The 17,515-nt window shown below is 27.9% G+C and overlaps 2 protein-coding genes across 6 annotated transcripts; one reads left to right on the top strand and one right to left on the bottom strand.

Moving 5' to 3' along the window:
* The first annotated feature begins 1,482 nt into the window (after window positions 1–1,482).
* Window positions 1,483–12,931, top strand: LOC111689312 (protein FAM151A). 5 transcript variants are annotated; one of them, XR_006941564.1, is made up of 6 exons: window positions 3,125–3,281; window positions 3,442–3,556; window positions 5,263–5,504; window positions 8,857–9,187; window positions 12,445–12,680; window positions 12,804–12,931. XR_006941564.1 is itself a non-coding variant. In XM_046956266.1 (5 exons), the coding sequence occupies exons 2-5, from the start codon at window positions 3,466–3,468 to the stop codon at window positions 12,501–12,503; spliced, it is 723 nt and encodes a 240-aa protein (XP_046812222.1). In that variant the 5' UTR covers window positions 3,125–3,281; window positions 3,442–3,465; the 3' UTR covers window positions 12,504–12,810. The 5 variants fall into 5 exon arrangements, 3 of the variants coding, with proteins under 3 accessions (XP_046812221.1, XP_046812222.1, XP_023307554.2); XR_006941563.1 differs by having other exon boundaries at window positions 12,445–12,741; window positions 12,804–12,929; XM_046956266.1 differs by having other exon boundaries at window positions 12,445–12,810.
* Window positions 12,932–12,961: 30 nt separating this feature from the next.
* LOC111689330 (DNA damage-regulated autophagy modulator protein 2) lies at window positions 12,962–14,239 on the bottom strand. Its single transcript, XM_023451805.2, has 4 exons — window positions 14,080–14,239; window positions 13,871–13,992; window positions 13,405–13,792; window positions 12,962–13,344 (listed from the first exon to the last, which is right to left on the bottom strand). Exons 1-4 carry the CDS (start codon window positions 14,142–14,144, stop codon window positions 13,176–13,178), a joined length of 744 nt encoding a protein of 247 aa, XP_023307573.2. The 5' UTR covers window positions 14,145–14,239; the 3' UTR covers window positions 12,962–13,175.
* Window positions 14,240–17,515: the final 3,276 nt, after the last annotated feature.

The raw sequence follows: 17,515 nt of genomic DNA, 5'->3' as shown, positions 1-17,515 counted from the left end.
CAGCAGAGAACAGAATTCCATTCAAATTAAAAGTATACTAATAAAATGACTACAAACTATAAAGTATATGCTAACTGTCAAATATTTATTATGGATTTTGACAGCCAGCGTATATCAAAGTCTATATATAAAAACTAGCGACTGTTCTCTCATGTTCTCCTACATTAATTCGGCTTTCTCAAAATTTTGTTGTTGTATATCTGTGTGTATTTTAAAAACGCCGCGCGCACACTTTGGTTCGACAAGTGCTGATCAGCAACTGATTTGATTTTGTTTTTCAGGTTGAGAGCAAACCAACTGATATTGCTCATTTTAAAAAGAAGAAGAATTAAACCTATAGTGTATGTGTATAAACTTAGCGTCAGCAGAATTTTCTTACCCTATCACGAGTGCTATGTAATGGCAATATTGATCTTCTCTGCTCTATATTATCTGTTATATTATCTCAAATATACGGATTTTAAATTTTCTTAATATGGGCGTGGCTCCTCGCCTACTTGAAATTTCAAAATAAAATGTAGCCTATTATCTATTCTAGACATACAGGAATACGCTGTGAAAATTTCAAGAAAATCGGTTCAGCCGGTTAGTAGTCTATAACGTTCAAACATACAAACAAACACACACCTGTTTTTATATATATAAATAGAAGATTAGATTGTTTTAATTTAAATACATCTTTTGTTAGCTAAAATTAAACAAACTGCTAAATTTTCTTTACAAACATGATGATTTGAAAATTTTCATATATAAAATAATTAAATTCATGTAATCCTAAAACCCCGAAAAATCCCGGGATCTCAGTCCCATTGGCATCCCTAGTGTTTATATAATAAAATATTTGTATGTACAAAAATACGATTTCATATCTTATTTACGTAATATTTTAAATATATAATTTGCGCATATAATCCAATACCAAATTTAATTGTCAATTAAATGTAAATATTTGTGGGATTATTTCATATGTTCTTCGTTTAGACTTGGTTCACAGGGGAAACCAGGTGAATCAGGAATTGAGTTTAATTTTAATGAACAACAAATTAAATTTAGAAAAGTTTTCCTCTTTTCCGTTAGAAACCATGAGAAATCTCTTCAAGACATTGAAAACCTGCAATAGGTGCAATATCACATTATTTTGGCCTAATCTTTTAAAAAGATGTTTGCCAATACTTGGACATGTTTGACAGCACACCGCAATCTTACCGGACACATACATAATATGTTGGCACTAAAACAAAATATCAGCAGAAAACATCTCTCATAAGAAACTTCTGCAATTGGACACAAGATGAAGTAATAAAATTATATTTTTAAGGAAGAATGGCCCGCACTACTTACAAGCAAACTTGGTCCGACCGCAAGGACCTTTTAACATTTTTATCAGGGTTTTCATTTAAACGCTAAAGTTTATTCGACTTGTTTCATGAAAACCCTGTTCAAATTCTGTTCAATTACAATATTTACAAACATTTTACAGCAATGTCAAATGAAATCAAAACTAAAATATTTTAACAAAAAATTGTACAAAATATGTTAAAAATGTGAATATTCAAGTCCATAAATTCAAAAGTGAAAAATAAGTGAACAGATTTATTAAATGCACAATGAGTTTGCTCAAGTTTGCCAGTCTAAATAGTCGCTCAAACTTATAAGGGTTGTGCAAATCAATTTTCATACAATTCAATTGCGAGGATGGATTTATAAAGTAAATACGGTAGCATATAAAATAATAAATCGCTTAACGTCAGAAGTTTAATATGGTTACGAAAAGAGAGGACGGTTATACCTTTTCTACTATGTTTATATTTTATTAAGTTATTTGAATAAAAATATGTATTCATTATTCGTTCGAATAATTTTTAAAATTTAGTCGACTACTCGAATAAAAAAAATATAGTAAGTTTTTATTTAAATAATTTTAAACACGAATAATTGACACCCTAGATCATATGAATTTATTTTTTTAAAAGACTACGTACGCAACTCGTACGTGTGCTTTTAAATTGTATATCTTAAATTAAAATTTTTTCTCTAAAAATAATAAAAATATTTATGTGTAATTGAAAACAAAAATTTTAACTTTAACTATAAATAAGATTTTTATTTAAATCTACTTTATAATACATAATTTTTAAAATTGTATCTACAAATAAATAAACAAGTGTAGACAATACTGTTTCTTGTTATTTTCTTCTACTACTTTCTATAGTTACGTGGAAGTGGGAAATAAAGCAAGTACAGAAAGTAAAACTAACAGCACTAAATTCAAATCATTGATGGTGGTGGAGGGTATATACATATATGTGCATGAATATATGTGCATTATATATATATTATTATATATATATATATATATATATATAATATATATATATATATATATATTATATATATATATATATATATATATATTATATTATATATATATATATATATATATATACAAAAATACAATTGTTACATACAAATTAACCCTCCCAACAATTTCTATCCAAATTGTAACCATAACGTTGTAGCTTAAAATTTAAAACAACCTAATTTGATATAATCTGAATGAATGAAAAGTGGCCCCGTTTGAAAGAAACTGTTCCGCCTGTTTAATACTTTAGTTTCAAGTCACTTTTTTATAACATAAAAGTGCGTAAAAGTAGTAACAATAGAGAAACTGGAAAGTGTTATGCTCTTATACTCTTTTAAAAAGCGACTTTATAATAATTTTATTTTTATATTATTTTACACGCACTAATCTCTCACTGACGCTTATTATATATTAAACTATGTTTGATAAATTAAATTTTAAATTGGCACAATTTATTACAAAATCTAAATGTACTAAAATGTACAAACACTTTTCCTTCTGAATTTTGAGAGCAAGAATGATTCTAAGTACATTAAACTAACTTCTTAGTGTATTAAAAAGAGTTCGTTTTTGAAATTTTTATTCTATCTGCTTATTATCATATAGTTTTCTTTTTGTTATATTAAAACGCACTAAAATTTAACAAAATTATGATCAAAATTAGAAAGTAATGTATTTTGTTTTTGTAAATTTTTTAACTTAGCACTGAGAAACATAAAATTGAGCCTTTATAGTGACTATTTAGTTCATGTATATAAAATTAAACTCAAATTTGCTGACAGGGAAGTTATATATTTTCTCTTATTTGCAATTTCTGTAATTTTATTTTTTATTTGTATGACGTGGTTCAAACTTGGAAATATTTGTTGAGAAACTTTTAATAAGTTCAGTAATTAAATCCAACAGTGTTTGCTTAGTGGTGTGTATATATACTCATATTATGTATTTGTTTGTTTTTAAATTAAAGATAAACAAATTAAATTCAATTAATAATGTTTAAATTCCAATAGAATACTTGACAAATCAATAGATCGCATATCGTATCTTAGCTTTTTTAATTTATTTTTTTTTTTGCACAGTTCAACAATAAACATTAATATACAATGAACAGCGAAGGAACCAAGGTGAATTTGACAGCTTTAACGTGGGCTCATGCAGTTAATAGTCAGCAGCAATTAACAGATGCTTTAAATAGTAAGTAAACATAACATCAACACATTTATAATATACTAAACATGCATTAGCTAACAATAGTGAAATATACCGACGTTATTTTTATATAAAAAACCCTAAGTCACAAGGCTCATAATTTTTTGATAAAATGGATAAAAAATAATTCTGAATGGTTGTGCTGCAGGCCAAGAAATAATTTATAATGCACTGTCCGTAGCAAAGCTTCTGAAAGACATATGATCTCCAAGTCCCTTTCTCCGGAAAAGAAATAAGAATTAAAGATTTGCTTTGGACGTAAATACAATGTTTGACCGAACACATAATTAAAATAACGATCTTATTTCAGTTTGAAGATCTGATAAACAATCCAAAAGCGTTCAATGAGAATTTTCACATGGACAAATTATCATTTATGGATATATTGAGTAAAGTGGAGCAATTTCTTGTTCCTAAAAGGATCACACAACCAAATGATGCTATTTCTCCCAAGCATTAACTAGTCATAGTGTTTGAGAAAGTGTAATGGCAAGAATTAAAATATGTAAAACGTATTTTTAGTTCTAGATATTAAGCATGCGAAACGTTACAGTTTCATTACTGCCTCAAACGTTCCTTCCGTTAAACGGAACATTACAGCTCCATATAGCAAGTTGATACCGGGTAAGCAATTAGAAATTTGGTGTTATAATAGATGATGCTATATGTATAGCATTAAAATACCAAATTCCTCCAAAGGCGCCGGATGAAGTAATTCGTATATCCGAAATATATAAAAAGTGGGATTTTGCTAACTGCATGGGATCGATAGATGGAAAACACGTCACAGTGAAATGCCCCCAAACTCAGGGAGCTACTATAGTGAGGGTGATGCAAATATATTTGACAAATGCACGCTTGGTACTGCAATTCGACAAAATCAATTAAAATTTCCTAGAAATACAAACGACAAAACTCCCTACACGTTCCTTTACATCGCCACATAATGAAACATTGGCTGCGCATACTGCGGAAGACAGTATGAGTCCGGCCGTATTGTTCGAAACAGAATGGTTCCATGCCTTGGCAAAGATAACATGCTTTTTAAAGTAGTTTTAAAGGCCAGTTTTTAGAAATTGGCTTTCACTCATATTACTCACTTACAAATACGAGTACAGCGATGGAACTCGACACAGACATGTTTTATACGAATTTAAAACTCTCTACTAAATTTTATAAAAATCGCTTTATAATCGCCCCTAGCTCCTATATTAGTCCCCTTCAGAAAATTACTTTAACGCTCATTGGCTTAAAACTATAGGTACATCGATAAAATTCGACATAAACGATTTTAATAGCAACCAAAATTCATTTAGAAAATTTTATTTTATTTTGGCTATATAATATTCGGCATAGAGTAAGAGAGCGATAAAAATGACAATATTAAATTGCTTAAAAAAATTAGCTGAGAGATTTTAGATACATTTCACATATTTTTAACCGGGATGAAGGATAAGTAAGGTGAAATCGTTAAGGCAGCTGATTTTTTTATGTGTAATGTTTGGGTTGTGTCAAAATAAATTTATTTATTTTACATTTCTCTTTTATAGGTAATATTGTGAAATACACAAAAAAATATATCTTTTTTCAATGTTTATTATTTTTTTATTACTTTTTTGAACGTGCAGCAGTGCCCTAAAATTTCAAAAACCTTTGTTTTGAAAAAAAAAAAACTAAATTATTTCTTTTAGGTGATATTGACTTTATAGAAGCTGACGTTGTGATGGGTAAAATTTGCAACAATGGGGCAGACCTACCTATAATGGCTCATCCTCCAGCAAAAACTTCAAATTTATCGTTGGATTCATTTCTTTTGCAAGTAAAAAATCACAATGACAATAATATCAAAAATATGAAGGGTGTTAAACTGGATTTTAAATCTATAGCAGTTTTTCAAGGAGCTTTGCCAACTTTGAAAGAAAAAATACCTGAGGTATGAATATAAAATAATAACAAATACTACTTAAAATATCATGCACACCAAAAATTCGATTACATTTGTGGCGTTATTTTACACACTCAAAATAAGTTAAATTAATTTAAGTAAATTAATTTTTTTAGGATTTCAAAATTGAGTAATAAAATTTAAAATTGTCCAGACAGTACAATATAAAAATGTAACTATGTATTAAGTTTAACCAAAAATCTATTAAAAAATTATGCACATTAAATTTGAATACTTAGATTTATGAGACACTTTATGTACAATAGGGTGGGACGAAAAAAAGTTGAGTCATTCAACCTCTACAATTAAAGATATTTTAATAACATTTCTAAAAATATAAAAAATATTTTTTTGCGACGCCTTGAAATACCGCCATTTTAGCTTTTTATATATTACGTCGCCATTTTAAGTCATATTTATTGCTTTACTGTAGCTATATTGAACTCTTAGACAATTTTTTAATTCGATGTCATATTATAAAGTACATTTAATTATATAAAATATAAGCTTTTAAAATGCTCACTTTTATGCATAAAGAGCTATTTTACAGGTAGGTATTTAAAATTACATGTATAGTAGGGTAGTTGAAACGAAAAGTCGACTTTTAACTTTTTGCATTTTATGCAAAGTAGATTTTTCTAATTTTTTAATTAGTTAAAAGTCGACTATTAGACTTTTCGACTTTTATTATTTTGTAAATAGTCGACTTTTCCCCTTTTTTCGACTTATTTTGACTTTTCGACTATTTTCGACTAATTTCGACTTTTCGACAGACTTTTTGACCATTTCAGACTTGTCGACGATTTTCGATTTTCAACAATTTTCGACTGTTTGACTATTTTTGACTTTTCGACTATTTTCGACTTTTTGAATTTTTTCGACTTTTTCCGACTTTTATTTCCAAAGTCGACTTTTCGACTTTCTTCAAAGACGATAGTCGAGTTATCGAATAGTCGACGTCGACTTTTTTCGATGTATAGTTCTAACTATAAACAATTAATTTGCTAGGAATATAGCCGAAAACATTTTTTTCAAATTAATTTACAATACAAAAATTGTATCCTACTCCCTATCATAACAAAAGAAAAATCATTTTATTCAGCACTACAACTACTTGCATGTTTCTTGTTTTTTTTAACAATTTTAAAAAATATTTATACTAATTTTTATAAAAGTTCTTTTATGATAAACTACCAATTCTTTTAAATAGTTACATATTTTAAATGAATTCTTGAAATAATTAAAACTAATAAAAAACAAGTAAGAGTGCTATATTCGGCTGTGCCGAATCTTATATACCCTTCACCATAGTGTATTTTAAACATCTTTTATAAATTTTAAATTTTTTCCCGACTACATTATTATTACATCAAAAGCTAAACAAAAAGAACAACAACGCTAAATGAAATAAAACACAAAATACACAAGGCATCTAAACTAACAGACATCTAAACATACATAACGAAAAACACAGAAAAACAAAAATAGCAACGCAATGACGCCAACAGCATCCAAACCAAGGGTGCCAAAGCCCTATGCGCTTCGTACTCTTTTATTTTTGTAAATGCGCTTAGCTACAGACAGTGTGTTTTCTATACACTTATATGCGCTTAACGCCTGCAATACGTTGTTTTGTTCTTAACAGTATACAAGCAAGAGTAAAACAACAATACTTTCGTATTTATTGCTGGTAAACATTGACGAGACGTAGATTTTGTTTTTGTTTATCGTAAAAAAAATAATTGTTTTAAAAAGCACTTGGAAAAAATTTGTGTTAGTTTTAAATTTCAAACTTACATTATTCGCATAAAAATTATTGTACAATAACTCACAATCTACTCTCATATAATTGAAAACGTTTTAAATACTTGTTTCTATTCATTAAAAAATATATTTGCAAAACAAAAGGGAAAATTATTTTATTTTAACAAAAAATGCAAATCATATTTTTTTATTTTTTATAGGGTCGGAAAATTATATTATAGAAATTACAAACGGAATGACAAACTTATATATACGAAGGTGAAGGGTATAATAATAATCGGGAATGGCCTACCATATGATACAAGATATGAGCGTATCGAATATGTGATATATTTTTATACAACTCCGTCCTTGGGTAAAATGAAACATATCAGCTTATTTGCATCGAATTATTTGGAAATTTTCGACTTGTAGTTTGAGTACAAATCGGACGGATAAAGCTAAACCACAATAGTGCTATAGGATATAATCTGGTTTGTAACTAATAATTTTATAATTAATTTTCAAATAAATGATTTCGACGGGTTTTCATGGCAAATTAATTATTTGTTGTGAGAACGGTTGAGAATGAATATTTGAACATTTTTAAATATCTATAAATTAGCTCTTTATTCATAAAAGTGAGCACTTCGAAAGCCTATATTTCATATAATTAAATACGGTTGAGAATGAATATTTGAACATTTTTAAATATCTATAAATTAGCTCTTTATGCATAAATGTGAGCACTTCGAAAGCCTATATTTCATAATTAAATACTTTTAATTATTTTATTTTCACAATTTCAGATTTTGGGGAAGGATTCGAGATTTCAGAAGTCGGGCATAGAATGTTAGATCTAATTAAAGACATAAATGTTGATATATCATATGTAACGATCGGACTTAAAATGACGACGTAATATATAAAAAACATTTCTAGGTTCGCAAAAAAAATAATTTTTATATTTTTGGAAATGTTATTAACATATCTTCAATCCTAGGGGTTAGCTGATACAACTTTTTTTCGTCCATAGAGACGGACTTACTCTAATGTACAATATCTATTGCCCCACAACAATATGTATATTAGAGCCCTGCATGAGTAACTCTATCTGCTATCCACAATGAGTGAATGTAGGTACTCAGCTTATTGTTTGCTTAGCATAGTATTTACAATGTGTTGTTGTCCTTAAACATTATGAGTATATCAAGTGACTTTAGCAGTCTTGAGTAGAATATTATGTTCAAATATTCTAAATTAAGTTCGAAAATTCGAAGTTTAGTTCAAAAAAATTTATGCTTTAAAATTATTCTTTCTACTCAAAAAATCTAAAAAAATATTTCAAAAATTCGAACTCTGAATTTATACCCAAATTTTCAAGTTAAGTTTGAGTTTTTTTTTTAAATATTCATACATATAGAAGTTACAACAGATCTGATATAAAGAAAACTTAAAATTATAATGTTTTGTTTTAATACAAAATATTGTTTACGACAACAAGCCTGTCAGTTTATTCAAATGATTATTAATATATGTATGTATGTAGTGTAGTGCTTGCTCTATATGGATTATATGTATTTATTTCTTTTTTTAGATGACCTATCCTATTTGGCTTAATGCCGATATTGTTAAAGGCCCTGTTAATCAAACTATGATCACACCTGTAAATCCAGAACAATTTTTTGCGGGTTGTGCTCAATTTAAAAAGGCTGTTTTATCAATTGGCTGGACAACTAAATGGACATCAACTTTCAACAATGGCTCCTACTCACGTGAAGAGATTAATGAAATGCTAAAGGCTATAAAAAGTAGTATCGTTACTAAGACAGGACAACATATAACATTTCCTGTACGTGCTGGCATAGCAGCAAATAGTTTGATTGAATTGCATGATTTGGTAAATTCTGTAAATGACACTAATGAATGTACGTTAACTATATGGTCGTCAGAAAATGATTTTGTAAATATTGACAAATTGAGAAAATTTATATTTTCCTTTGGTTTTGATCGTGTTTATTTGGATGTGCCTATAGAGTTATCCATCAAGCTAGATTTGTCACGTCCTGACAATTTAAATGATGATAGATTTTGCAAAACTAGTTTTTAAGCTTAATGTCAAATATTAAACATAATTTGTGGCTTCCACACTTGCTAAAATTTTAAATTAAAATGTTTTTAGAATAAAAAATATTTATACCAAGCCAAATTAATAAGCCACAAAGTACGAAATCATGTGCAATTTTTGAAGAAAAGGAGTAGAAAATTTAATAACAAAAGTTTAGAAAATTTTATAAAAAACTAGCTAGTACCCGGTGTGCTTCGTTATAGCAACTAAAATAAATACATAATATCCAAAAAAAATTATATATTTAGTTACTAAATTATAAAAATTTTCTTGATACATATGAGAGATGCCAAGAAAATTATTGTAAGTTCGCCAATTTATATCTATCTATGAAAAATTTGAATTATCTAACAGTTTTCAAGATATACATTCTCAGATATACGCATTTTTTAACTGTAACAATTTCCAAGATAAACGAATTTTTGTATTTAATTTACATGGGGGAGCCACGCCGCCTAACGCTAGTCCGCCCACTCTTTATCTTAATATATATTTTCATAATGTATGCGCGGCTCATCGCCCACTTGAAATTTCAAATTAAAACGTAGCCTATTCCCTATTCCAGACATACAGGAATTCGCTGTTAAAATTTCAAGAAAATCGGTTCAGCCGTTTAGTAGTGCTGTTAGATTAAACTCGCAACAAATTTAGGTGGACTTTAATCGATGATTGTGTTTTTCAGTTTTAGATTTAAGCTCAGTTAACTTTGTTAGTATTGCCAAGTTTTCACTCAAAAACATAAACAATGAACAGCCGTTTTTTGCAAACAATACTTTTGTAAAATGGAAAATTTTGGAAAAATGTTAAATAAACATTTAAAACAATAATTAATAAAACGAATCAGAAAATTGCAATTTACCTCAAATATTATGTTTTTGTTCTTCCGAAATCATTGTTTTACTGTTTTGGTTAATTGTGTTTTCTCACTTATAACTTGAGTTTAATTGGCCAATTACACTCAGTTAAACTAAGATAATAAGTAACTTTACTTATAACTGAAAAGCATATATTAAACCAGCTTTAACCAAAGAATGAAGATAATCTAAACTTGATAATAAAACTTGGCATTTAAACACACTTGTATGTTATATACATATTATATTATATACATCTAAAATGCGGCCCTATCTAACATTTTTAAAAGTTTACAGGAAAAGCTTCTTAAAATAAAAAGTTTGTTTCAATTTTCAATGCGATTTATTTGTATACATTTTATAAACACTTTATTTAATGGTGAAACCTATCACATAGTTGACAATGGCGTTAATACAAATAAATTGGACATTTTAGCTTTTATATTTAAATCAGGATGCACTAAGTACAATAAATTTGAGTTTTATAGGAAAAACATTTTAAGTATAAAATTAGGAATTAAATGTTCATAAAAAGATTTCAAATAAGAATATTTAGACGAAGAACCACTAAAATGTTGTCCTTTTGCAGATACAAGTTAAATTTAACGAACGGTTTTTGGTAATATTATGAAATACACAAAAAATATTTATTTCCAATGTTTATTACTTTCCAATTATAGAAATTTCATTTTTACAAAACCATAGACTAGACAACAAAATAATATTGTGTTTGTTGCCGAAACACTCTCACCTTATTTATTACATGATTTAAAATACAAATAGATTTGTACATTGAACACCAAGAAGTGAAACTATGACTTTTTTACAACAATAACGTTACGCTCTTTTCACAGACAAGTTCTGCCTTATAACACGAATTTTTTATCCTTAACATTATATTTTATTATTTTTTGTGCACACTTTAAATACTTTAAATACATTTAATTGCCCGAAAATAATCTATTTTTAACAAACGAAAAAAATATTTTTTTAAGCAGTAATATGTTGGTAATACAGCTCATATTTGTTTGAGGGTGGTAATACAGTTTGACGGTGGTATTGAAGTACAACGGTTAATATTTCTATTTACATTTTTTGGTATTTTTGTAAATCAAACCTTATAAACAACTTGTTGTGTAGTAATTTCTAACTGAAACCACATAGGAGGATTACAAATGAGCAAAACCACCAAATATGGGGACTTTTTGTGTATATTAGTACATACTAGTAATAAACTGGTTCTATAGGACCCAATTGGAGCCAAGAGTACTAGTTAGGGTTCTATAAATCGACTTTCGAATAATCGAAAAGACGAAGTCGACTATTTTGTTCCAAAAAAGTAGATAACTCGACTATCGTCTGTGAAAAAAGTTAAAAAAGTTTGTTAATAAAAGTCGAAAAGGCGAAAAAATTCGAAAAGTCGAAAAAAGTCGGAAAAAGTCGAAAACACAAGTCAAAAATAGTTGAAAATTTTAAAAACGTGAAAAAAATTCAAAAACTCTAAAATAGTCGGAAAAACTCGAAAAAAGGTAAAAAAAATAGTCGGAAAAATTCGAAAAGTTAAAAAAAGTCGGAAAAAGTCGAAAAAAGTCGGAAAAAGTCAAAAACTACAAAATTGTAGAAACAAGTCAAAAATAGTCGAAAATTTAAAAAAAGTGAAAAAAAGGCAAAAACTCTAAAATGGTCGGAAAAAGTCAAAAAATCGAAAATTGTAGAAACAAGTCAAAAAAAAAAATCAAAAAGTCGACTATTTATAAAATACCTTTAGTCGAAAAGTCGGCTTTTAATTAAATTGAAAAAGTCGAAAAATAGACTTTTCATAAAATGCAAAAAGTCAAAAAGTCCACTTTCAACTAAATGAAAAAAGTCGACCTTTCGTTTCAACTATAGAACCCTAGTACTAGTATAAATCTAGAACTAATGGTACTAGTAATTTATCAAACACACTCAATGTTAATTTAAGCATTAATATGGTATAGGAAAGTTTACAGTTAGGAAATTGTACTGGTGATTTTGGTACTTATATAATACTAGATTGGTAATAATTGCATTTCCTGACATTTATATATATAAAATGTATGACATATCCGGGTGTGTTGTAATTTTGCTCGGGTATAGACAATTATTTATTAATTTAAAATAATTAAAAAAAAATTTCAATGACAGAATTAATATTTTTTGTATGAAACTTTTTTCGTTCTAGCTCTCTTCATTAAACAAAAGTACAAAGTAATTAAACTTATTGTATTGAAGTGTTTTTGAACATGAAACGAGTATGGAAAACGAGTCGAGAAGCGATTTTTAAAAACCATGATGTGTTTCAAAAACACGAATGTGTGAACGTAGTATTATAAAAAGTTAGTGACAACTGGCAATACCATAAAGCAAAGAATGCATGATAGTGCATTAAAGTTACAGGAATTTTATTTTTCTGCTCATGTACGTACATGTGCATGTTACAGTACACTGAATATAATCTATTCTTGTAACAACTTTTATCGTAATATTTACGAAAATATGTTATAATACAATATGTTATTTAATCAAACCATTGCTTTTTAGGATTTCTGGCTTGTTTAAAAAACTAGTTACGCCTGATGTTTTAACACAGAATTCAAAAATTTGGCGACATGTGTTTTGATGCACTAAACCATTTCCAATTAAAGTCAATTTTATGATTGTTACGACTATTTAAAAAAATTAATGTATTATATATGTCGTCATATGAACAAATATGTTATCTTTAATTCCAAAAAAAAAAAAATTAAGAGAGCGTTTTATTTGCTTTAAAAATATTATCTAAGGGAATGTTTCAAAACACACTACATCTTAAAGCGATAAATAATAAAATATATTCATAATTTATAAATATATATTATATGTAGGTATGTATAAAATAAACAAAAATATATTCATTAAAATTTGTTTTAATTACTATTGTAAAGATAAAGAATAAGAAATTAAATGTAACTGTGGGTGGTCGATGTCAACATCACGAAATTCATCTGTAAATGTAAGTATATAAAAGGAGAATACAGTCGCAATTATCCATTCCGAGACGGAACTAATAACGTGGAAGTACCAACCACCATCAGATGGATACCTAATAGGAAAAATATTTGTAAAGATATGCAATAATAATGTAACTTTATGAAATAAATACCATTTTCGCGGATTTAAGCCCTTAAATAGTATGTGGGACATGACTCCAGTCACGGCCAATAAGATGAACAATATAGTGCAGCACACTGCCATGCCTAAGCGTATATGAGCATATCTCTTTGTACCCGCAATGGGATATACCATGTACGATATTAATGCTTGCATCCAAAAGTAAAGGGTACCAAAACCAAAACAACAAAACGCTCCTATAAAGTGAACAATACGAACATTTGTTTCTTGGAAATTACCCACGACGCTAATGCCTAAACAAGACGCCAAACCAAACCATACTGCCAAACGATTGTAGCGTAACAAATTGTTACCCAAGTCGGAATGATGTTCAAATAATTGAAGAATTTGTCGGTAGCGGATATAAATGGTTATTCCCACTAAAGATAAAAAAATGCATGAAATATTTTATGTAAATTTGGAATGTTCTACCATTTTTATATGAATGTTACACTCACGCAATACACTGCCGATATTAATCAGTTGACCAAAAACACAACTTTCCGGAGAATAGGTGGCCGCGTCACTAATGTAAGGAACTGTAGGTACAACATGACCTTGTAAAACTGCCGCTATATAACTATGGAATCATTTCGCATTAAATGAAAAAAAAAACACCATCATATGTCATATTACAAATATTTACTACAACTGGTCATCTACTTACGTCCCGATAAAAGTAACTTGAAAAATTAGAAATACCGCAACGGGTATTAAATAAACTTTTGACATTTTTCTATTTTGGTTCTGCTTAAAGTAAATTCTGTGCAATAATGCATATGCATGTACATATCATTGTGTAAAAATATGTGTACATAAGTGTATGTATGGGGAAAATCATGGTAATCAATAACATTGTTTATATTTTGTTGCAGGGATGGAAAAATGTTAATAGGAAAGTATTTTGCAATTCTTATTTTATAGAGAAGGTACATTAAAAGTTCTAAAATTAAAAAATCCAATGCTATTAGAATATACAAAATTCTTAAATATGCATTAGCTGAATCCAGCCCTAAATGATACTGTTTTGAAAATGAATTTAGGTTTTTGTCTGAAATTAAAAGATGCATTTATACATATGTATTTACATAAGTACTAAAGTACTAGATTTAACGTACGGAAAAATAAATGAAATTCCATCTACAAAAAATGCTGTTTTCCGTCTTAAACTTTTGAGTTACTTTTCTAGTTTCACTTGAGCGGTTCTGATGATATTAACATCATAATATGTTGCTTAAAGCTAAGTCATTAGTGATATGATGTATATGTTTATTACATTATTATTATTGTATTGAGTATTACTTCTTATTGGGACTTGTTAACTGATATTTTATTTAACTTTATGAATATTCTTTTTATTGTTTATGGCTGGGGAGGCAATTATGTTTATGTTTGTATGATTTTAGCTATTAGATACATACATACTTAGTATAAATTTTAATAATTTTCACTGTTTGGTAAATGTGGAGAGCAACTTTAATATCAAAATATTGAGGAAAAAAATATTAAATAATTTAAATTGGTTTACGTTATAAAATCTTATTTTACATCCCTGTTATTATAAACAAAAGTGTGGTGAATTTGAGAACACAAAAGCTACCACATCAGGATTTATTAAAAGTCGACTTCTTTGTACGATATCATTTCAAAAATTTTCGTAGAAAATTATATAGAGAAAATAACTGAGTTTTTAACTAAATAGTTATATGTTAATTCAAAACAATTGATGGAAACTTTTCGTCATTTTTCATAGAACATAGTCGAGTTATCGACTTTTTTGGAACAAAATAGTCGACTTTTGGACTTTTTCGACAAAAAGTCGATTGTTCGATTATTCGAAAGTCGATTTATAGAACCCTAATTTGTTTGGACAGGGTGCACTTATAAGGTGAAGTCAATTCTACAAAAACAAAAAAAGTAGATACTTCTGTCAAAAAACTTACATGTTGCCACCGTGTTTTTTTAATTTACCTTACAAAAAAAAAACAATCCTACATGCCCAAAAATCTCTTCACGTAAAGTAAATATGTATTATAAGAGAAAATTTATTAAAAACAAGTAATATTTCTATATTCGGCTGTGCCGAATCTTATATACCCTTCACCAAGAATGTTTTAAAAAACAATTTTAATTTATTTTGTATCTCTGCACACACGTCACACATAACATACACACAAACAAATATAAACTGTAGCAGAAAGAAATATTAACCGTTGTACTGTAATACCACCGTCAAACTGTATTACCACCCTTAATCAAATATGAGCTGTATTACCAACATATTCCTGCTTTATCTCCATGTTTTTGTTATACCCACTTAGACCTGGTTCACACTAGGAAACTTTTTTGGGAAACTTTTGATTTTTGTTGTTATTCTTCTCATTCGTACAACAACAAATCAATGCAATTAATACGTAGTTTTTGAAACAAAAGTTTCTATTGTTTCTATTTGTGGCATTAAGGAAACTTCAAAAGATAATTAAGAAAAAGTTTCTCAACAAAAGTTTCCTAGTGTGGACCAGGTCTAATAAAGTAGCATCACTTGAACAGCTATTTTTTTAACTATAGTTTCTATAGAAAATTAAAATTAGTTGTCAAAGTTTGTTTTGAAAATTGTTAACTTTGTTTATGTCGCCATTTTTAAATTGTGTTTTGCTATTTGTTAAAATAATATAATTAAATCCTTAATATTTTCAGCTTAAAAGTAATATTTTATATTTATCTATGTTTTGTTCACTTTGTTGTTAAAGGAAATTTTCTTAAATTTTATTTTGACACATTCTTGGATTATTCCAAAAACAAAATACATGTTTGTTGTAGATGTTGTTGTACAACATAAGATGTCGCTACTTTATTAATTTACTTTGGTTGTATCTATCTCAAATAAAAAAAAATGAGTGATCAGCTGTTGAATTGACTTCACCTTATAAGTTTAAACCCTGGTTTGGACTTTCAGAAGTTGATTAACGACTCTGTTAGACCTGGTTCATACTAGGAAACTTTTTTTTGGCAAACTTTTGATTTTTGTGTGTGAGAGAAAGAGAAATATATATTAACCATCTCTTTCTCTCACACACAAAATCAAAAGTTTCTTATTTAAAGTTTTCCAGTGTGAACTAGGTCTTAGCACAAAGCCGATTCTTCGATTACCTTAAGTCGATTTATAGAATCTTACACCATGTCTATATTAGACAAATATTTATTATGCTATACGTCATATTGTTATCATGATAAGACCTGGTAGACACTGGGAATCTTTTTCTTAAATTTCTTTTAAAGGTTCTATAATGTCTACACACAGAAACTTTTCTTTCAAAAACTATTTATTACATTGATTTGTTTTTGGATGGGTATACTAAGATATATTAATTATAATTTTTACTAAATATCGCAAAATTTCGAAAAATAGACTTTCTGAAATTGTAAAAGGCAAAAAGTCGACTTTTTGTTTCAACTATAGAACCCTACAAAGTTATCGACATAAAGATAAAATGTTTATCAAAATAAACATTTTGTTTGGTGTGGTGAGTTTTTTTTGTTTACAAATATGTGTTTCTGCACGTGAAAAAGACGCAAAAACTAGTTTTCATTATTTACATTTTCAATATGAGTTTATGCACGTGGAAAAAATTCAAAAAAAAAAAATTGATTTACATGATTTACATTAAAAAAAATATTTTTGATCAATGTATATAAATGTGGAAATGAAAAAATCTGATAAAATATAAATATATTTGGCATTATATCGTTACAGAATGCCTTTTAATAAAAAACATTCAAAAAATGTTCTATAGCCGTATATATAAAATGATATATAACTGCTATCGGACGATCTTGTGCACGATAAAAACCTATATAGAACATTAAGTTGGAAGTGTAGAAATGGGATGGCATACATTTTTTTTCCGGATTTCATCGTTCTAGGATGTATACTGCAACAACAAACTTTTTAAAAAAAAAATGTTACTATGGCAATATATATAAAACAAGTAGGAAAGTATAGTCGGGCATGGCCGACCATATAATACCCTACACCATGAGTATATTTTTACAATTTTTACTTTTATAAAATTTTTATTTTTTGTAAAGAAACTTTTATGTTG

The sequence above is a fragment of the Lucilia cuprina genome, chromosome 2 (genome assembly GCF_022045245.1).
Source record: "Lucilia cuprina isolate Lc7/37 chromosome 2, ASM2204524v1, whole genome shotgun sequence".
In the NCBI taxonomy this organism is placed as follows: Eukaryota; Metazoa; Arthropoda; class Insecta; order Diptera; family Calliphoridae; genus Lucilia; species Lucilia cuprina.
This window is presented reverse-complemented; position numbering and strand designations above follow the sequence as displayed.

Coding starts and splice junctions, on each gene's coding strand:
- LOC111689312 (XM_046956265.1), top strand. CDS start 3,466: ATGAACAGCGAAGGAACCAAGGTGAATTTGACAGCTTTAACGTGGGCT. Junction 3,557..5,262: donor ATTAACAGATGCTTTAAATA/GTAAGTAAACAT, acceptor TATTTCTTTTAG/GTGATATTGACTTTATAGAA. Junction 5,505..8,856: donor TGAAAGAAAAAATACCTGAG/GTATGAATATAA, acceptor TTCTTTTTTTAG/ATGACCTATCCTATTTGGCT.
- LOC111689330 (XM_023451805.2), bottom strand. CDS start 14,144: ATGTCAAAAGTTTATTTAATACCCGTTGCGGTATTTCTAATTTTTCAA. Junction 13,993..14,079: donor CAAGTTACTTTTATCGGGAC/GTAAGTAGATGA, acceptor ATGATTCCATAG/TTATATAGCGGCAGTTTTAC. Junction 13,345..13,404: donor GGCTTAAATCCGCGAAAATG/GTATTTATTTCA, acceptor TTTTCCTATTAG/GTATCCATCTGATGGTGGTT.